General features: G+C 39.9%; 2 protein-coding genes across 2 annotated transcripts in view; one reads left to right on the top strand and one right to left on the bottom strand.

Moving 5' to 3' along the window:
- PPM1E (protein phosphatase, Mg2+/Mn2+ dependent 1E) overlaps positions 1–11,165 on the top strand; it is a gene marked incomplete at both ends in the record, with an annotated part of 150,143 nt that extends 138,978 nt beyond the window's left edge. The window contains 4 exons of the mRNA XM_079726313.1: positions 1,969–2,157; positions 4,632–4,775; positions 5,015–5,108; positions 10,108–11,165. Coding sequence (XP_079582439.1) covers positions 1,969–2,157; positions 4,632–4,775; positions 5,015–5,108; positions 10,108–11,165 — 1,485 coding nt within the window. The remainder of the gene's footprint in view (positions 1–1,968; positions 2,158–4,631; positions 4,776–5,014; positions 5,109–10,107) is intronic.
- Positions 1–22,964, bottom strand: part of TRIM37 (tripartite motif containing 37) — a gene marked incomplete at both ends in the record, with an annotated part of 147,861 nt that overhangs the window by 9,712 nt on the left and 115,185 nt on the right. The gene's annotated exons all lie outside the window — the stretch shown is intronic.

Here is a 22,964-nt window from a genome sequence, read left to right as displayed (position 1 = left end):
ACTCATCTATTGATGGACACTTGGGTTGTTTCCTTATCTTGGCAATTGTAAATAGTGCTGCTATGAATATTGAGGTGCATGTATCTTTTTGAATTAGTGTTTTTGTTTTTTCTGGATATATACCCAGGAATGGAATTGCTGGATCATATGGTAGTTCTATTTTTAGTTTTTTGAGGAACATCCATATTGTTTTCCACAGTGGCTGCATCAATTTACATTCCCATCAACAGTGTAGGAGGTTCCCTTTTCTCTACATGCTCTCCAACATTTGTTATTTGTGTTCTTCCTGATGATGGCCATTCAGATAGGTGTGAGGTGATATCTCATTGTTCTTTTGATTTGCATTTCTCTGATAATTAGTGATATTGAGCGTCTTTTCATATGCCTGTTAGTCATCTGTGTATCTTCTTTGGAAAAATGTCTATTCAGGTCTTCTGCCCATTTCTTTTTGGTTGGGTTCTTTGGGTTTTTTTTTTTGATATTGACTTGTATGAACTATTTATATATATATAAATATATTTACATTTTATATCTTTAATATGTTTTTACATATTATACATATTTTAATATAGTTTGGATATTACCCCCTTGTCGAAAAATGAGTACTTCTTTGGTACAAGGTAGAAATTCTACATGTCAAGACTTTTGTTCTAAAGAGTTCTGTTTATCAATGTCATCTTCAGTGGCATTATAGATGGTTTGATTATATTGCTAAATTAACTAGTTGTAGTAATCTGTATTAGATATAGATTTCATAATATTAGTTTGTATCATTACTCTATGGATATTTATATTTGGTACTTTTGTAAATGTAGTAGTTGGTTTAAAAAGAACTTTTTCAAAGCACAAATATACCTGTTGTTTTAGTATACCTTAGTAGTCCTTCCAAATCCCCATGAGATACCAACTCATCCCTACCTAATAGATGAAAAAACAAGCACAAGAAAATTATATGCTTTACTTTGTATATTTTATTCACTTTGAATGACAGGGCCTGGACTCAACTGAACTCTCCAAGAGCCCAAGGAAGAAGTCAAAGCTTTCAAATGAAAACCATTACATAGTGTTGCCTAAAAGGAGGCCAGAACTCAGTGAGAGTTCAGTGAGTTACAGATCTCCTAAGTGAGCTAGAGCTGAGATTTAAATACTTGAGTTGAAGAGAAAGAAAAAACTAAGTACTTAATGAGTTAAATGTACTCTTGTGATTAGGCTTCCGTTGTCAAGACAAATCACAGGTTTGGAAGACTCTCTTCTGGCAGTTGCCATAGGGCTTCAAGCAGAGGGTGAACTAGGAAATGTGAAGCTACATCTTGAATTAGGGGATTAGGTAAAGACATATAGACCTCTGATGTGGTTCAAGTTTGGGTAACCAATTTAGAGACCGTGTTATTTATGGTGAAAATACAATGTGACCATGAATGATTTATGAGGGCGATATTATAGTTTAGAAGTATGTGTATGCTTTCATTTTCTCTGTGTATTTTAAACAATCTAACATAATTGGCCTCGTGCTTGGAAGGCCAGTTATTTCCTATTGTTCTCAGTTTCTAATTTTATTAAAGTACTTTCATTTTGACAAAAATCCTCAATCCAGAACAGCCTTTGCTTTAATTCCTCCTCATATCTTCTCTTTCTCCCCCTCCCTACAACTTATAACAGCAACTTTGAAGCCAATGTATGTAGGTGGTTTCCATGGTACAAGACAACAGCTTTCACAGTGAGAGGGCGCTTCATTCAGCCTGAGCTAATTGGGCATGATGTGTTCCAGTGTTCTGGTGTGTAAACACAGATGCCCTAATGTTGCAGGTATTTTAGCATTTGATCAGGCACGTCAGAAAAGGGAAACATTTAGCCTCATTATCTGGGTGACAAAGCAGTGGAGGAGGATGGGCAACAGTGTGGGGGATTGGCTCATTTGAGTCATGCTACACCTAACTCCCTTAACTGTTTCTGTGTTCCTATTGACAGGACCAGGAAGAACAAGCTTACTTTGCAGTGTTTGATGGCCACGGGGGAGTGGATGCTGCCATTTACGCCTCCATTCACCTGCATGTTAACTTAGTACGCCAGGAGATGTTCCCCCATGATCCTGCTGAGGCCCTGTGCCGGGCCTTCCGGGTCACTGACGAGCGGTTTGTACAGAAAGCAGCCAGGGAGGTATGCCGTTTCCACATAAATTCCAGCCATGATGCATTAGCTGAGGTCTACTTGTTCTGTGGTTAAAAGGCTATTTTGGGTTTTCTCTTGTGGTAGACATTATTTAAAGCTCTCTTCCAAACTATATTCTTTTTTTTTTTTATTTATTATTATTTTTTTTATTAGTTTCTGCTTTATAACAAAGTGAATCAGTCATACATATATATCTGTTCCCACATTCCTTAAACTATATTCTTGACACACAGTATTGGATTGTTGTAGTTCTAACTCTCTCTTTAGGAATAGATTTAGTGGGGTGCTATGATGTACTGTATAGAAACTCCCAAGCTATAATTTTCTAGAAAGCCAGTCCATTGCTGGATTTGGCAGGTGACTTTTATCTTATTCACCATTGCCTGTCAGGTTCACACCGGGACCATCTCTCTAAGCAGACTTTTGCTGACAAAATCTGGATATGGTGATTAAAACAGTGGTCTATAAAAGAGAAACAGAAGCTGGGATTTCTCGATACAGTTGGTTCTAAGTGGGTTGGCAGTGTTTTGCTGTGTATCTCTTGAAGAAAGTTTTGCTTGGAGAGAGTGAATCCTTAGATGATCCTTGAACTGATTTTCTCTTAACAGGAAGAAAGGTCAGAGTTCATGTCCTAATTTCTTAAGGTTAATCAGACCTAAGGTTTTACTCTGAATGAATGACAGGGGCTCTAAATTAAGATCTAAAAGTAAACATTTTAATCTATTATCATTCTGGGCATTGGTACACAATTAACTACAGGACTTTATATTCATTTCCAACTAGGGACTAACAGAAAGAAAATAACTTAATTTTAAAAAGTAATTGCAGAATTGTATACACACAGAAAATAAGACTCCTGCCCTATGACTTACACATTAACTCTTTTTGAAATGGACTTGGAGAGAACAGGGTACTCACTGAATCCTTTTCTTTGATCTCATAGTTATGCTACACAGCAACAGTGGGGTTTGGAATTAATGAAGCAATCATTCAGAACTACTTGGTGTTACGCCAGGGCAGTATTCTCCGTCTCCCCATCTGCACCCCAGGTTTAGATTAATATGCAAACCCAACAGTAGTAACCACTATGGTCTGCAAATAGAGGTCGGGCTAGAGAACAAAATACAGTTGTTGACCTCAGACTTTGCCAGTCTCCGGAGGGCCGGCAGGGCTTGGCTCCGCCTGCCTTGGAGCCGCCGGCTGTCATCATTCTGACCGAGGACAAGACCTGGCCCCTGAGAGGTGACCTGTCAATCATCAGCGTGAAGCTGAGAGAATCACCTGGTCTTCTTCATCCTCCGTCCTGTCCCTTTTCCTCTGTGTCCTCAAAAATCATGGCTTTTTTGCTGACCGTGTTCCCCTCATTTGCTTTGCCAATGATCCTAGTGTCTCTTAGTCTTGCCAACAGTTCTCGTGAATAATTTAGGTTTGTCTCAGCAGTTACTTTTCCCCTCTTGTGCTTCCATGTGCTGCTAACTGCTGGGAAGAAAGTAGCTATTCCTGTTGTGCAGCAGCCCTGCCTCCTGTTCTCTCAGGGGCATATGTACTGAAGTGTCTTTATCGTGTGTTCCAGGGGGCTGAGGTTTTGAATATTCTGTGTGGGAAGACATTTTATTGGTGGGTGAGGATTTATAACAAACTTTCCCTATATAGGGAAAATGAGAAGTTGTTTTCTCATTGGATACAAGGGGCCTTCTACCATCTTGACGCATTGGTTCTAATTTAGGCCAAGTCCTTAGTAACAAAGTCATGCTCGTTTGGTAGTGACTCATGTCAAATGGAGATGTCATCTTAGGATAGTAGTATCAAGTACATTAAGTACAGTGGTACTGAGCTATTGTGATGAAATTCCAGGCTGTTTGTTTTTTTATGCAATGTTCCAAAAGCAAAGGTCCCTAAAATTATTGTAGATTTTATTTTTGTTTTTTAAAGGTACGAGCAATTTAGCACTCCAGGGAATGTATGTAATCTCTTGGCTCCTGTTTTAATATCCAGAGTATGGAAGCATTTGTTGTGTACACACCAGATGCTTTGTATGCTACTTTGTGAAGCCAGGACTCTCCCCCTGAACAAAACAGAGACCAGAGTATGGAAATCTTTACTCTAAGGATTGATATAGTGGCTTAGCACTGGACTAGGAGGAAAAAATTTCAGTTCTGTTCTAATCAGTTACCTGATCTTGGGCAAGTCACATAACCTGCCATAGTACCTGTGTATAAAATGGAATTGATAATTGTCTCTGCCTTGCATATCACAGATAAAATGGATCTGTATGTGTGTGTGCACATATAAATACATACAAGCACATAAGAATGCATTGAGAAATGGGAATTGCTATTTGTGAAATCGAGTTATTAGTAGTCTAGCTTCCAACTGAAAAGTTTGTGTTACCTATAAATTGCTTCTCAATGAGAATTTGATGTCTGCTTATTTTTACTGACTCTTATTTAAATTACTTTCAGAGCTTAAGATGCGGGACCACAGGAGTGGTGACTTTTATCAGAGGCAACATGCTACATGTGGCCTGGGTAGGTGATTCCCAGGTTATGCTTGTGAGAAAGGGCCAGGCTGTTGAACTAATGAAGCCACACAAGCCGGACAGAGAGGTAAGTATGGTCTGTTCTGTTAGGGCACACGCCACAAAGGCAGTTTTCTAGTCACTGATTTTCACTTATTATTATAATTATCACCGTTATCTCAGTAACCATGCCCACCTTCCAAAGGAAAAAATAAAGAGAACCCTTTCCAGGAAGCTGATGAGCATTATATCTGTTGTTTACTGTTAAGGTAGATGAATAAATCCTGAATCCAATTATTTGCTTCTTTCTATTACATTACTGTACAGGATGAAAAGCAGCGAATTGAGGCCCTTGGAGGTTGTGTAGTCTGGTTTGGTGCCTGGAGGGTGAATGGAAGTCTGTCGGTCTCCAGAGCTATTGGTAGGAAAAACCGATTAATTTTTGTTTCTCCAAACTTCCTTTTCCAGGACGCTGCCTTATATTAATCTGATACAACAGGGAACCTGAGAAAATAACGGATTTTCAGAGTGCTTATTACTGTTTAATATAACATTTGGATAATGCTTCTTTTAATTAATTATTTAACCTACTCATTTATATAAACTCCATTCTTAAAAGAACTATATTAAGAAATGTTCTCTTACTAGTTTGTTTTTTTTTTAATGGAAGCCTTTAATCTTTAGCATACAAATCTGCTTAAAACCACAGTGATCCTCATTTTTCATTCCATTTTGGGTCATACTTAGCTTAAATCAGTACTTTCCATAAAATAGAAGCTTCCCCCCCCCATATTTTACCTTGCTTATATCTTTAATTTTTTCAATGCATTCTAAAATAACACAAATAATGTGCTTTTCAGATGAAAACAATTTTTACTATATTAAAATTAGAAAACTAATTTTACTATTTGTGGAATATAGTAATTTGTCAGATAACCCTGGGGTTTCAGCGAATCTGCTTCCCTGGACCTAAATTCTTTAAAAGAAGGGGAAGTCGATAAAACTCTTTGTCTAAAATTGAGAGAGTAAACAGCTCATCTGTTTGGACAAAATGCAAAGGTGTAGTTCAAAGAATTGGGCTATAGTACTGTTTCTGTCTGTTTCACTTTTGCACCTGGGTCTATTGCTTTAGGCTTCATGGCTCAGCTTCACTTTATGTTTTTTTAAAAAGAACAAATCAATGTGCGTGTGTCTATATGGATGGTATGCCTATATGCATACATACTGCAGTTCTCAGTCACTGCCTCCTGAATAAATGAAGTAGTTTGACATAGGGATAACATGGATAAATGGAATTGAGGTCTAATCCCCAAATTTTGCTTATCATTACCAAAATATTCCAGGAACATTAACAAAATCTCAAAGGACAGATTTCAGTTTCCCCACGGATGTGATTTCCCTCCTCCTCTTTGGGGACGGTGCTGGCAAGCTGTGAAGTGGCCCAAATGGGAGCAGCAGAGGCTGAGAGAGGAGGAGGAAGCTCAAAGATTCTGCAGTACCTCTTGAAAAACTGAGAGCTGGCTTTACCTTAGACTGAGGGAGTTACTGGGAACTCTGGAATAAGGCCAAAAGGGAGAAATTTCTGATTTCTAAAACACACCCTCAAATAGAATTATTTTTTGACAACTCCAAACAAAGACCTCTTCTCTTGATCTTTGTCCGAGTATTGAGAAGTAACTTTAATGCTTGTTATAGAACCAACTTTATACTAGAGGATACTTATCATTTCTTGCTTCTAAAAATATGACACAAGGGGGAAAAGCAGGGAAAGAATGTCCTTGAATAAGTGACAATCTAAGAGAAAACCAGGCTGACTTCAGAGAGGAAGTGACTTCTGAAGTGGACATGGAGGATAGTATGCAGAGAAGGACATCCCAGGTATGGCGAATACAAACACATGGGCATCTCAAAGGGCATGTCTTGTTTTAGGAACAGTGACAGGTGCAGGAGGCTGGGGCAGAGGGTGGGAGTGGGAAGAGATAAGTGTTGGCACCAGAGTACAAAGGGGCTTAAATGCCAGGCTAAGTATCTGGACTTTGTCAGGTGAATTAGACGAGGGCCCACGTGGTCAGGTTTGTATTTATAAATATTTGTAATAATTATGGGAGACGAACTAGCGTAGAAAGCCTAGATGAGAGGTCATTCAGGAGGCTGTTGATACAATTTGTTTCAGAGATAGGACAGCTAAAAAAGGGATACAGGGGAGGGTATCAATTGATGAGACAAACGACAGTTTGTGGGGGAAGAGGAAAGTTAACTTCCAGGTTTCGGACTTGTGTGACTGAGAAGCCGATAAAACATTTGTAATAAAGCCGCAGCAGCAGTTTGGGAGTGGGGAGGGCAGATAATGAGTTCATTTGGGACATATTTTATATTCTAGGTGCCTGTGGGATGTCTTGGAAGAGATACTTTATATGCAATTGGAAATACAGATCTGGAGCTGAGCAGAGTTCCGAGTTAGAGATAGAGATATGGGAATTCATCCCATTTTGGCAATAATATTAGCAACCTGTGAAGTGTGTGTGTGTGTGTGTGTGTGTGTGTGTGTGTGTGTGTGTGCTGAAACTACAGGAATGGATGACATTGCCCAGGAATATTTAGTGTGAAGAGAGACCACGGACGAGACGCGTTCCTTGTTGTAGGATAACATGAAGTCGCGCTCTCTTGGCTCCGCCACTTTTCTGTTTTTTTCGCGGTACGCGGGCCTCTCACTGTTGTGAGCTGCTGGTCTTGAGAAGTTTACTGCACTTCTCTGTATCTATTTGTCCCTTTGTAAAGCAGAAATAGTAACAGTACCTAACTCATAGAGCTTCTGTAATAAATGGCATAATACACACACCACACTTAGCACCCTGCCTGGCACAGTCTTAGCACACAATGATTTTTGGTGATTTTAAGTGAAGGAGCCAGTGAAGAAAATCAGGAAGGGATCAGAGACAAAGAAATGGGATATTACAGATGCTGGGGAAGGGGGTTTCTAGGAGTATGTAGTCAACAGGGTCAAATGCTGCAGAGGTCAAGTCACAGAATTTTGAAAATAGAAAATGGTTGTGGATATAGGTGAATCACTGAAGATTTTTTTTTTTAAGTCGGGAGGAGGAATTGAGGGAATTCGGGCCTGATAAAGTTAATTTTTTTTGAAGTAGGAAATTAGGCCATCTACCCAAATCCAGTAACTTAATTGGAAAGAGTTGAAGAATGTGAGAAAGATTTGGAAAGCTCATGGAATAAAATTGGGGCTAAATAAGGACAAGAAAAAGGACTCCTGGGACTTCCCTGGTGGCACAGTGGTTAAGAATCTGCCTGCCAATGCAGGGTACACGGGTTCGAGCCCTGGTCCAGGAAGATCCCACATGCTGCAGAGCAACTAAGCCCGTGTGCCACAACTACTAAGCCTGTGCTCTAGGGCACGCGAGCCACAGCTACTGAGCCCACACTCCAGAACTACTGATGCCCACACGCCTAGAGCCCGTGCTCCACAACAAGAGAAGCCACTGCAATGAGAAGCCCGCACACCGCAACAAAGAGTAGCCCCCGCTCGCCGCAACTAGAAGCCAGGGCACAGCAATGAAGACCCAACACAGCCATAAATAAATTAATTAATTTAAAAAAAAGAAAAAGGACTCCTGAGCAGAGTTCAACTCTACTTAGAAAGTAAATAACACTTAACGCTTTAAAAATAAAACGCTTTTCAACTGTTTCTCCCCATGAGCCCTTCAGATTTATCCAAAGTTGACAAGAGGCGTATGTTATCCAGCATATGGAGAGAGGAGGTTTCAGACAAAAGGATATTGCCATTTCTACAATGAAATGGATAATCATGTCCTCCCACCAAATTTGGGGGCAAAATGTCATGAATTTGACATCCAACAGATCAGGTGAAAAGCCAGAATTTTGGCAGCATTTTCTCTGTGCAGATCTTTGTATGTTCTGTTCCAAACTAACAGTTGCAGTAGCCTTTTAATTGAAGCACTAAGATTTTTGGGAACAGTATGACTCAGATCACATTTATTTTTAGTTGGAATTCAGAAAATAATGATGATAATAATACAGTCAGGTGGGGTAGGGAATGGGGAAATTTAGTAAAGTGGACTGGTGGAGGACACTGAATCCCCAGTGATTGGAAGTTTTTTGTTGTTTGATTTTTTGCGGTACGCGGGCCTCTCACTGTTGTGGCCTCTCCCGTTGCGGAGCACAGGCTCCGGACGTGCAGGCTCAGCGGCCATGGCTCACGGGCCCAGCTGCTCCGCGGCATACGGGATCTTCCCGGACCGGGGCACGAACCCGTGTCCCCTGCATCGGCAGGCAGACTCTCAACCACTGTGCCACCAGGGAAGCCCAACTGGAAGTTTTGATTAGCTTTAACAGGCTATTGAGAGGTGCCATAGTATAGCAGTGAAGTTGACGAAATCAAAACCATACTTGAGGAAGATGGTTCTGGCTACCTTAGTCTGTGAAGAAGACTAGTTTCTTACTTTGTAGATAAACTAACCCAGGTAATTAAATATTAAGTATCTGTTGTTCAGGGTGTCCCGTCATGCAGCTGCTGGATAGGGTATGTGGCCCACAGTGGTTCTAGCAGAGTTATCCATAGGGTTCCCATTGAGCTTTTTTGGGCCTATTTGAGGATTAAACAGCGATGTGAAATATTGGAGAGAACTTTACTTGGGTAGGAGAGAACCTATAACAGATATCAGAAACAGTGACAATATGTCCATATCATTCAAGTAAGTATATGTAACTTCATTTTATCTTCCCCTAGTCAGATAGTTCAGTTTTAGTACAATAAAATGGACAGTAATTGAAGAGGGTTTGTAAGTAACAAGTGCTAAGATCCGGATGCAGGCAGTCTGACTCCAGGGCTTGCATCATTAACCACTAAGCTATATGCTACCACTTTAAGAATGATAAAGCATTTTGTAAAAAAAAAATTTTTTTAACTACTGTTTGCCAATGAATTATGATACCCTAAACTAGGAACTATTGCTCAATACTCCATGTTTTTTATGTAAAGAAGTAAATGAGTATCCCTCGTAGTAATGTTATTTGGTTACCCAACAGGCGAAAGACCTGTTTGCTAAGGCTCTCTCCAAGTACTAAAGGAAAACAACGAATATAAACAAGCGAGGGATCTGGAAGTGCTCTGGATCTGAAAGTTCCAAAATGCACTGTAGATGATGAATTATCTCAGTAATCTGGTGACAGAAACCTAGCTTAGTTGGGCCCCAGGTCTCCAGTCTGTTGCCACTCCAAGCACCCACTATTCAACTACAAATGACTCCCTAACAGTTACCTCTGTGTCTTTGCTGATACGGTTCCCTCAACAGAGGACCCTTCTCTGCTTAGGCCATTTGAGCTGGCCATAAACATTTTTACATGCAAGATAAACCAAAATCTGACCTATTTTCTAATTCCCCCAGGAGATGCTGAACATAAGCCATATATCTGTGGGGATGCAGATTCTGCCTCCACTCTTTTGGATGGAACTGAAGACTACCTCATTCTGGCCTGTGATGGCTTCTATGACACCGTGAACCCTGATGAGGCAGTGAAAGTTGTGTCTGACCACTTGAAGGAGAATAATGGAGACAGCAGCATGGTTGCCCACAAATTAGTGGCATCAGCTCGTGATGCTGGGTCAAGTGATAACATCACTGTTATTGTGGTATTCCTGAGGGACATGAACAAAGCTGTAAATGTTAGTGAGGAGTCAGATTGGACAGAGAACTCTTTTCAAGGAGGGCAAGAAGATGGTGGGGATGATAAGGAGAATCATGGAGAGTGCAAACGCCCTTGGCCTCAGCACCAGTGCTCAGCACCGGCCGATCTAGGCTATGATGGGCGTGTGGATTCATTCACTGATAGAACTAGCCTGAGCCCAGGGTCCCAAATCAACGTGCTGGAAGACCCAGGCTACCTAGATCTCACACAAATAGAAGCAAGCAAACCTCACAGTGCCCAGTTTTTGCCACCAGTTGAGATGTTTGGTCCTGGTGCACCAAAGAAAGCAGATTTTATTAATGAGCTAATAATGGAGAAAAAATCAGTTCAATCATCATTGCCTGAACGGAGTGGTGCTGGAGAGTTTCCCTCTTCTTTTAATTTGGGTTCAACAGGGCAGCAGATATGCAGAATGGAGAGCTTGTCTCCTGTTTGTTCTAGGTTGGAAAATGAACAGTTCAAACTCCTGGGAAAGAGAGTTTCTAGATTGTATCGTTTACACTACCACTACTCAAAGAGGCGGCACGGATTCAGGTTTAATCCAAAGTTTTATTCTTTTCTCTCTGCTCCAGAGCCTTCCCACAAAACAGGCACTAGCCTGTCCTCACTTATTCGAAGTGGGAAGAGAAATAGGATGTTAAGAAGTTCTCTGCCATGGAGACAAAACAGTTGGAAAGGGTACAGTGAAAACATGGGGAAGCTTAAAAAGAGTAACGCTATTCCATACCCAGCTTTTCCCTGGAGTTTTAAAATATAATAAATAACTTTCTCTTTAAAGTAGGCTAGCTAGCTCTCCCCCAATAAAAACATCACTATCAGAGTAGAAACAAGGTAGACATTTCTGAAATACTGTGTGCTTCATTATGATGAGCCATGGATGGCTCAACTCTTAAATGTAAATAGATCTCTAGGAAACTCACATCTAATAAAAAAGTACTGGCGGTTTCACTAGCAAAATTATACACCTGGTCCCAGTGACGTGTTTCTGTACCTACGTACCACCCCCACCCCATGACCCCTTCGCGTCACTAGTGGAAGCTTGCGAGTTGGTTATTTCAGTCAGGAGATATAGTGTTGAAATCTCACGGCAGGTGAAATCTGTTCTGATGTGCCTAATATATCTCTGGAAAACTTAATGCAGAATTAGATCTAGTTGGGGAATGTTCCTCAAAAGACTGGGGACTGAGGGAAAGCCCCTCCCCTTTTTTTGGTAGGTAAAAGGTTAAAAGCCACATGGGTTTTAACTGGTAATAATGAAAGTAGAAAACTGGTGTAAAAATGTCATTCTCAGACTTGTGAGGTGGTATATAGTCAAACAGATTCATTAATTTTTTCCTGTAACATAGAAGACCAACAATGAAAATTTTTTGAATTAAAAAGTATTTCCTAGGGCTGTAGCTATTTGGGAGTTTCATAACCTGTTATGGTGCTTTTGACGGAATTATTATTATTTTTTAGAAGACTGCTGTCTATTGGTTTTAACCTATGATGCTAATGTGTTTTTCACTGTACCCTCATCTCAGGAGTAAAACTTCTTTAGTGGAGATGATTTCAGGTACAAATATACTAGAATCAAGTTGCCATCTTAAAAGAAAATCAAATAGTATTTCTATTTTTTTCTGCCTTTTTTTAAAAATAAAAGTTCAGACAGCAAAGGCATGTACTACAATCAAATAAAAAGTGGTGTTGGAGAATGAAAAATATTAGTTTTAACTTCTCTAAATTGTTTCCCCCAAGGGAATGAAATAAGTGGTGTGGAAGAGGCTGAAAGTACTGCCTAAAGTGAGCCCAGAGGCCAAGTGCAAAGGAGAATGCAGATTACTGCAGCTGAGGTCTGTTTAGTTGTAAATTTGAGTCCTGCAGCGTCAGACCAAATAGTACACGTTTCTCTTTTCAATATTTATTTACATTTGATACTCTGAAATTGTCTGCTTTTTGTCATTTCCACAGTTTCAAGTCAGAACCATATCTGCAACTAGAGGCCGCAAATAAACTAATAATCAGATTCATTCAGTGAAGCAGCCTGATTCTTTGAGAATCATGAGTGTCTCCACATGACATTTTACCCTCCCCCAGTCGAGCATGGAGCAACCACGCCAATGCACAGGAGCTGCCTGCTGCAGGGCTCACTCCCTCATACTGTTGGGAGGTGCTAAATGCTCTTGCTGAGAAACGTGCACTGAGCAATCCTGTTTTAACATAATACTAACACACTAAGTACTTTATGTTCCCCAGACTCATAATGGGGGACTAAGATTCCTGGATCTTAAGAACATAGAGGACTGTAGCATATTTTGGGGTGCCAGTGTAGCTATGTCAAACAAATAAAAACAGATTCACTTTAGCAACAGATTGATAATCTACAGATTTTACTTTTTAAAATTTGGATGTAGGTAGAGATTGTCAGTATTTGTTTTCCCTTATTTTGAAGTCATTTCAAGTCTTGTGACACATGGCTGAAAAGGAGGGAGCACCCATGGCTCCAACCGTAGTACCAGAATCTTTTCACCAACCTGATGCTTTACCCCCATACATGGACCTCACTCACATCCATCATTTTTGGAAGCCTAGATCTTGTTAACAACCCATCAGGTGCAGCGTCAGTTTCAAATCAAATTCTCATCTAAGGAAGCAAGAAAACAGAGGCAGCAGAACACATATATATTCTAGCCCAAAGCACTAAGCCAAGTTAAACATTTTTTTAAAGATTTTTCTATAGTTGTCTATTGCTGATGATTTTGATCAGAATAAAGAAGGTGAAAGGAAATAAGGTACAAATGACAGGTTTTTTTCAGTGGGGAAACATGGTTGGATGAAATTGGGACTAAGAGACCACATCTTTAAGGGTCTGAATTTTGTAGGTGTAACTACATAAGCAGTGTTAACTCCATTTCTGATACCAGTAGCCCTCTAGAAAATAAAGCAAAGTAGTTCTAGTGTGGTCACGTTATAAGCCAATATTGTAAAAAATAGCAACTACTATTCATTTGTTCACGACATGCATATTTATAGAATAGTTAGGTACCGCTTGTAAGGTAAGTCCTTTAAACTTCTATAATACATATTAAAGTAGTGGTTATTGGTCTGATATATACTGCTCTTGGTTCTATAAACTAGATAAAAAGCAGTGCTTTGTGAAATGCAGTGTTATGCTTCATGCCACTGGTGATAGAAAGTAGTTCCCTTCAGTTCACACCCTGTGCCCTCATCTGCTGCTTGCTGACGTAAGCAATAAGTACCCCCTCTTACTCATGGTGTCTACACATTTCTGTAACTTGTATTTAATGATGGTGTATCTGGTGATTGTAAAAATAGTAGACAGATATAAAAGTATATAATATAAACCGTTAATGCTGAGGTACAGTCTGTGAATTATGTGTTTTGTACTTTTATTCATTGTGTAATTTAGTGATGGTGGAACTTCTACATTCAGTCCTTAAGATGGCAGTATCCCTTTTACAATCTAACATGATCTGCATCAACTTGTTTGCTTGCTAAAGTTTTGTTAGAATAGGAAATAATAAATATAAAAAAGAAAGTGTAGTACTGGTTAGGGAAACAGACTTCAAGTCACTGACTGAAGCCAATACAAACTCCTTGTACATTCACTGTGAGTTTCAAAGGGAATCAGTCCCTAATTTAAAGGTTTCCTTTGTTCACTTTCTGGATGTGTACTTTTGAGGGATATCTGAGGTTAAGCGACATGACAGCACCAAACACTGGGGCTATTAATCCCATTTAGGTCTGTACTGAAAAGGATGGTGGGAATACATGTATAATATCTTTTCTTTACCTAAAAGTGCCATCCATTGTCCTTGAATTAATATAAAGTTACTGTCACATTTAATTTAACTAGGAGGATCCTCGAAAGTTAACACCTTTTCCAAGGACAATGTCAACAATGTCGATGTCAACACTGAGTCTGACTCTGACCACATTTATAGTGGTACTACAATGTCAACGTGGTGGTATAGTGTCACACTGCATCTTCATGACAACCTTACTCCTTTGTTGGAACACTGTGCCAGTAAGAAGCACAACATCCAACGGGCAGATGAAATGATGCATAAAGAAGTTAAATGTTTGTTTACAGATGAAACTGCTGTGGTTCAAGTACTTCCTTCCCCATCAAAGGCTTGCTGAGGCTCTGTGAGAAAGTGATCTAAATTATTATTTTCATGTTTGTTTAAACATAATTTGTTCACTCAGTGATCATTCACACCGAAGCAATGCCATAAAAGTTTTGGTCATACCATAATTTAGGAGAATTATCCTTTGGATCATAAATTAGAAAAAGAAAGAACATGCTTCTTTTCACCTTTTAAAATCACATGACGGTAAAGGACAAATACCCTGTTCTGACCCGTGAATAGCTTAAATGCTTTTTTCCAAAACAAGATACTTCCAGTGTTATAATACGACTATTTCCCAGAAATGGTACTGTGTTGAAAAATAATTGTTACTTCCTCTAGCAGCGTTTTATCTTCTGTTTTAAAGACTATTTATATTGTACTAATTAGAAAATATGAAATAAGATAGGGAGCTCCAGACTGACACGGCCGTTGTTCTGGAAAAGGAAAATACTCTGATTAACTTCGATGTATGAAATAATGTACAGACACGTCAGTGTTACCTCTTACTCTAGGTGCTCTTTGGTGAGAGACAGGCTTTGTTCTCTTGTTGATGACATTTCTCTGCAAAGAATTCTCTATGGAGTGGAGCAAATGAAATGAATCATTTCTTACCAAGCAAATTTATCAATTTATAAATCTTCTCTACAGCTCACTTTTGAGTTCAGTTGTAATCATGAGTGATCCTTCATATTTTATTAAAACTGTTCATTCAGGTAAGAAGTATACTGAAATTTTGCCAATACCTTAATAAAACCCAGCAACTTAAAACCACTAGGCATTTGTCTTTTTATTCAAAGGAAGGTTATTTAGTGCTGGGATTTAGGTTGATTCCCTCAGAACTGAAAATAAAATCCTGAGGTGGCAGTTTTCTAAACTTTAAAGTGGGAACATTTTAAAAAGAAAGTTTGCTAAGTGCTGCTACAACTGTTATTCTCTCCCCAGAAAAACCAGAGAAGAGATATATCTCATCTTATACATGCTTCCCCCATCGGTTTAATGCTGGGGGCAGGGGGTTATCCTAGAATAGATGAATGAGGAACGGGACCTGCCAGCGGCTAAGCGCTGACCCCTCCATCTCCAGCTACTTGGTTCTTCAAACTCTGCGTCCAGTCCAAGGTCTTCCCTCTGCCTTAAGTCTTTCCCCTTTTCGTTTCAAACTGGAAGAAAGGAAATAATCAGGTGAATTGTGGCTGAAAGTCTGTCAGGAAGAATGCTTTAAGAGAGTAACAGGAGATAAAAAGAGAAAGAAAGGACAATGTGGGGGACAGAAATAAAGCCGATAAGACAAGACACCTCCAGCTACGGGAATGGCATTGAACCTGAAAAGTAAGTAAACCTCATCAATACACTGCATTCTTATCCTCCTCTCCCCACCCTTAATTCCTAGAAAATTAATTTCATAGTTGTAACAACCTTAAACTCCTAATTACTTAAATTCATTCAAGTACTTAGTATGACTTTATATAGAACCCAAAGAAAGAATAATTGAGAAAACAAAGTGAAGGTCTGCAAGAATCATGTATTTGCAAGAGTTTGCTAAAGCAGGGAATGAAAGAAAAGCAATATTTTGATAAGTATTATTTATACTTGAAAAAAATCCCCTATTAGTATCTTAGTTCAAAAGGAACATCTCCTTCTGAAGCAGTAGCACACAGCAAGATATTAAGCAAACCACTAAGTATACTGAACTCATTTGAATTTAATAGAAATTTATCTAAATTACCAAATTATCAAGTATGATTGCCTGAAATAAGGGGTTTAATTGTTCGTTTCCTTTTTCCATTACAAGTTTGTCCTCTGTCATTTTAACAGCAATTAGTAAAGAACACTCTTCTGTTGCACTTTAGGAAAACCTACTTCTGCTTGGCCAAGGAATAATCTCATGGAAGATCCTTTTTAATTTATATTTCAAACAAATCTAATTCCTCTCTGAGACCCAAAACTGTTTCCACCAAAGATGAAAAAGTTGTCCCTGCCAGTTGTTAACACTGGGAGATCCTGGAGCTATAGAGCATTCAGGGTGGGCAATTAAGCCAAATAAGAGTTGCTATGGGATCAAATGAAACTGAATGGCAGGGAGGCCTATGGAGTAGGCTTTCCTAAATGCACATAAGGAGACAGACTTAACTGCCCTGCAGGACTCAGGCAAGGGCTCTGGCTGGGCGGAGGCTCTGCAGGAATGGAAGAGAAGACTCTCTGTAATAGGAAAAAACACATAAATGTGCCAAGTGGAGAAAAAGGTTTTTAGAAACAGAGCAGTCCATATAATTTATGTCAACTTTTTCATCTTTGGTTAAATTCCAGTTACTCACTTGAAGATGGTTTCTCCAAATACATATAATTCCTGACATATTTCACATTATTTTTTCCCTAGTCCTAAAGCAGGATAAGAAAAATCAGAACCTGTGTGTGAGGGCCCCTGCCTGCACCATGAAGCAGGGCACATCTCATCTGGAGGTTTCATGACTGGGGGTCTTAGGCTCAGCATAAGAGGGATGCTAATAAACTCAGCTGCTCAGGATGAGAGCACTTTTCTCCTGATCCACCCTTACAAAAAAAAAAAAAAAAAAAGTCCAGATTAACTTCAAATTATGACTTTTTCCAAACCCATCAGAGAGCTGAGGTTGCAACTGGCCCAAATCTAAAGAGGGGCAGGCACCTGCCTGGAAAGACGAGCCATCGGCACTAGTTTACAGAGGGTAGCTATAAGCAGACACTGGAAAAAACTGTTCAGCATGAGTTAGTAAGGAACTGGTGCTGGCAGGACAGTGGGAAGTCCTGGGAGCTGCAGAAATTAGTGGAGTTTGCACTCTCTTGCAAACTCTACCAGGTGCTCAAAGAAAAGACTGGAAAGAGCCCTGAGGGTCAACTGTGGTGCAGACCCAGCAGTGGGATGTGGGAGAGTCAAGAAACTATCAGATCCTTTCTCCCATCTCTCCTACATAAATGTTATTCTATGGGGGAAAAGGGCCACAAATGCTGCCACCCTTAGGGTACCTATGAAAAGTCACTGCAGCTGATGAAAGGGAACGGGAGAAAAACCCTACTCTTGGGGAGGCAGGAATATCACCGGGCCTACAACTAGCTGTGGAGGGGCAAGTGAATCCAGACACAGTAAACTGAAACACAGTGCCTAAAGCTTCCCCTTAATCCGAAATGTCAGTCCCTCCCCTGCCTCCAGTCAAGCGTCAAATAACAGAACACTTCTGGGAGAAGGACAGGAAAGCAACAACAGCATGCAGAGACTTAACAACTCTCTGAGGCACAGTACAAAGGGAAGCCCTAAACTCAAGGTCAGAAGAGACACTGCTCTGGTAATCCATCCCCAATCAGGAAGGCAATGTATTGCTATAGGAACTTGAAGCCACTAAGGTTAATCACAGCAGCCATGAACCTCAAACCAAACACAACTTCTGACTAGATTAATTCCAATTCTGCAGTAAAGGTCTAAGCAGCAGGAAAGGCCTGCCCATTTTTAGGCAGAAAAACCATTCATCAATCTACTGTCCTACACAAAATGTGCTGCTTTCAACAAAATACACAGATGCATCTGAAGACAAGAAAAAATGTATTCTTAAGAGTGAATTAACCGGGGTGGTGGGTACTGGCAGGGAACCTGCCTCTCCCAGGTTCTCTCCAGGTGGCCTCCCCTCCCAGGCCCTCCTTGGGGACCTCTGTAACTTGAGCCAATTAAATTTGAGCTTGGTGGGAATGTAAACTGGTACAACCACTATGGAGAACAGTATGGAGGTTTCTTAAAAACCTAAAAAGAGAGCTACCATATGATCCAGCAATCCCATTCCTGGGCATATATCTGGAGAAAACCATAATTCAAAAAGATACATACACCCCAATGTTCACGGCAGCACCATTTACAATAGCCAGAACATAGAAGCAATCGATGTCCATCAACAGAGGAGTGGATAAAGAAGATGTGGTACATATATACAACGGAATATTATTTAGCCATAAAAAAGAACAAAATAATGCCATTTGTAGCAACATGAATGGACCTAGAGATTGTCATACTGAGTGAAGTAAGTCAGAGAAAGACAAATATCATATGATATCACTTATATGTGGAATCTAAAAACACGGTACAAATGAACTTACTTACAAAACAGAGTTGCAGATGTAAACAACAAATTTATGTTTGTAAATACGTATACAGTAGGTCCTTAATTAGTTACCAGTGGGGAAGGGGGTGGGGAGGGATAAATTAGGAGATTGGGGTTGATACACACACACTACAATACATAAAATAGATAACTAATGAAGGACCGACTGTATAGCACAGGGAACTCTACTCAATACTCTGTAATGACCTATATGGGAAAAGAAGCTTAAAAAGAGTTAATACATGTACATGTATAACTGATTCACTTTGCTGTATACCTGAAACTAACATAACATTGTAAATCAACTATACTCTAATAAAAATTTTAAAAAAAAATGAACTCCAAAAAAATAAACAAACAAAAACAAAAAAAAACAAACACAGAGTGAAGTAACCATCAGAACCAGAATCTGATATGACAAGGATTTTGGAGCTGACAGACTTTAAAATAACTATGGTTAATATGTTGTGGAAATGGTGGGCAACATGCAAGATCATATGGGTGATTTCAGCAAAGAAATAGAAACTATAATAAAAATACCAGAAATGAAAAATACTGTAACAAAGATGATGCCTTTGATGGGCTGATCAGTTGATCTACCAATGCTGAGAAGAGAATCAGTAAATTTAAAGATAAGTCAATAAAAATTACCTTAACTGGAACACAAGAAAAAGAATGAATGAATAACAAAAGCAAAATAAATCCAGAACAGAACATATAAGAGCTATGGAACAGTATCAGTCTAACATATGCATAATTGGAAACCCTCATATGTTGCTGGTGGGAATGCAATGGCAGTGCCTTCTGGAAGTTCAGCAGTTTCTCATAAAGCTAAGCATATACCTACCACATGACTCAGTGCAATGAGTTCTGACACCAACTACCTGGAGTTAGGCTAAACTTCACAGGTTAAAGGCAAAGTCCTCCACAAGACTGCTCTCACTTCAGATACCAGCTGCAAGTTTGGGGTCCCCCACCAACCCTCCCCTAGGTATGATTATTCACTAGAACAACTCACAAAACTCAGGAAAATACTTACAATTCCAGTTTTATTACAGCAAAAGGATACCAATCAGAACCTGGCAAAAGGAGAGACACATAGGGTGAGGTAGAGGAGGGTTCCAGTGTGAAGCTTCCTTGTGATCAGGGCATGTTTCCCTCCCAAAACATCAACTTATGACAGAGTACTGCCAACCAGGGAAGCTCAGCTGAGCTTCCATGTCCAGAGTTTTTATTGGGGTTTCATTACATAAGCATGACTGACTCACTAGCAATGAGTCTAAACTATTCAGGCTGATAACATGTGATGATAACATGTGACTCGGTGGCCCAATCCTCTAATCACATGGTTAGTCTTTCTGGCATGGCCAGTCCTTATCCTGAGTCATCTCATTAACTAAGCTATCAGGATCCACCATAAGTAACAAAGACACTCCTATCGCTCAGGAAATTCCAAGGACTTAAGAGCCTAAGTCCCAGGAACCAGGGACAAAGGGCAAATTCTTTATTACATACCCAGCAATCCCACTCCAAGGCAAACATTACCCTAGGGAATGACAACTTATGTTCCCACAAAAATCTACACACAAATATTTATAAGGTTCATAATCACCCTAAACTAGAAATAACCCAAATGTCCTTCAATGGGTAAATGAATAAATCGTATACATCCATACAGTGAAATACTATTCAGCAGTAAAAAGTAATAAAGTTCTGATTCACACAACAAGGTGGATGTCTACCCCTAGAGGGAATGCCAGATAGATACTTGTTAATTGAGCCCCAGAGGTTTTCCTCAGTGGACTGTGAATTTGTATATGCTGCATATTTCTTACTATTTTTAAATTCACAAACAACAATACTTGAGGTGAGCTGGAGCCCAACAAAACAGACAGGACATGATTTTCTTCATCATAGGAGAACTGCTTTTGAGTACATCCTTTAGCTACCTACAAGTTTGTTTTTTTCATGAAACCTGTTATCAACTTTAATTATAAAAATAGAGAATTTTATGCCAGGAGGGCAGTTACAAATCATTGCTTTAGAAGCTTACTTTTTTTGTTTTTCAAGAGATAGACTTTATTCTTAATATGGAATCAGAAATCAGAATACAGTACAAATGGCTTGGGTTTCTAAAATATATGAGAAGATAATATACCAATTAACTTCAAATAATTTTCCCTACAAAATTTTTGTGCAACCATAAAGAAATACCATCAAAATTTCCTATAGCTATAACAATCAAAAATAGTCTTGCTGACACAGTGAACTCAAATTCCACCAATGTGAAAGGGTCTCAACCAATTCTCAATTCATCTAAAACAAGGGCAGCACTACGAATTGCTTTTATACATAACCTGACAGCATAAGAAAAGCCAAAAAAATACTCAAGGTCCAAAATGTACTATGATTCAAATATCCCTATGCCATTATGGGGAATCCACTGACTAAAAAGACCTCAAGGTCATTAAAAATAAGAGTAAAGGTTAAGAACATTTACAATTTAAAAACAAAAACCACAACGGATACCTCCCCCCAAATAAAGGACAGGACACCTCAAAATGCTATTGTAGGAGATGGTTCAAGATGGCGGAGTAGAAGGATGTGCGCCCACTCCCTCTGGCGAGAGCACCAGAATCACAACTAACTGCTGAACAATCATCGACAGGAAGACACTGGAACTCACCAAAAAAGATACCCCACATCCAAAGACAAAGGAGAAGCCACAATGAGACGGTTGGAGGGGCGCAATCACAATAAAATCAAATCCCATAACTGCTGCGTGGGTGACTCACAGACTGGAGAACACTTATACCACAGAAGTCCACCCACTGGAGTAAAGGGTCTGAGCCCCACGTCAGGATTCCGAACCTGGGGGTCTGGTGATGGGAGGAGGAATTCCTAGAGAATCAGACTTTGAAGGCTAGAGGGATTTGATTGCAGGACTTTGACAGGACTGGGGGAAACAGAGACTCCACTCTTGGAGGGCACACACAAAGTAGTGTGCTCATCGGGACCCAGGGGAAGGAGCAGTGACCCCAGGGGAGACTGAACCAGACCTACCTGCTAGTGTTGGAGGGTCTCCTGAAGAGGCGGGGGGTGGCTGTGGCTCACTGTGGGGACAAGGACACTGGCAGCAGAAGTTCTGGGAAGGACTCCTTGGCATGAGTCCTCCCGGAGTCTGCCATTAGCCCCACCAAAGAGCCCAGGTAGGCTCCGGTGTTGGGTCACCTAAGGTCAAACAACCAACAGGGAGGGGACCCAGCCCCACCCATCAGCCCACAAGTGGATTAAAGTTTCACTGAGCTCTGCCCACCAGAGCAACAGCCAGCTCTACCCACCACCAGTCCCTCCCATCAGGAAACTTGCACAAACCTTAGATAGCCTCATCCACCAGAGGGCAGACAGCAGAAGCAAGAAGAACTACAATCCTGCAGCCTGTGGAACAAAAACCACATTCACAGAAAGACAAGATAAAAAGGCAGAGGGCTACGTACCAGATAAAGGAACAAGATAAAACCCCAGAAAAACAACTAAATGAAGTGGAGATAGGCAACCTTCCAGAAAAAGAATTCAGAATAATGATAGTGAAGATGATCCAGGACCTCAGAAAAAGAATGGAGGCAAAAGACTGAGAAGATGCAAGAAATGTTTAACAAAGATCTAGAAGAATTAAAGAACAAACAAACAGAGATGAACAATACAATAACCGAAATGAAAACTATACTAGAAGAAATCAATAGCAGAATAACTGAGGCAGAAGAACGGATAAGTGACCTGGAAGACAGAATGGTGGAATTCACTGCCACGGAACAGAATAAAGAAACAAGAATGAAAAGAAATGAAGACAGCCTAAGAGACCTCTGGGACAACATTAAACACAAAAACACTCGCATTATAGGGGTCCCAGAAGGAGAGAGAGAGAGAAAGGACCCAAGAAAATATTTGATGAGATAATAGTGAAAAACTTCCCTAACATGGGAAAGGAAATAGCCACCCAAGTCCAGGAAGCGCAGAGAGTCCCATACAGGATAAACACAAGGAGAAACACACCAAGACACACAGTAATCAAACTGGCAAAAATTAAAGACAAAGAAAAATTAATGAAAGCAAGGAAAAATGAAAAATAACATACAAGGGAACTCCCATAAGGTTAATAGCTGATTTCTCAGCAGAAACTCTACAAGCCAGAAGGGAGTGGCATGATATACTTAAAGTGATGAAAGGGAAGAACCTACAACCAAGATTACTCTACCCAGCAAGAATCTCATTCAGATTCGATGGAGAAATCAAAAGCTTTACAGA

This window comes from Hyperoodon ampullatus, assembly GCF_949752795.1.
Source record: "Hyperoodon ampullatus genome assembly, chromosome: 19".
Taxonomy (NCBI): Eukaryota; Metazoa; Chordata; class Mammalia; order Artiodactyla; family Ziphiidae; genus Hyperoodon; species Hyperoodon ampullatus.
The sequence above is the reverse complement of the archived record's forward strand: the minus strand, read 5'-3'. Positions and strand labels throughout refer to the sequence as shown.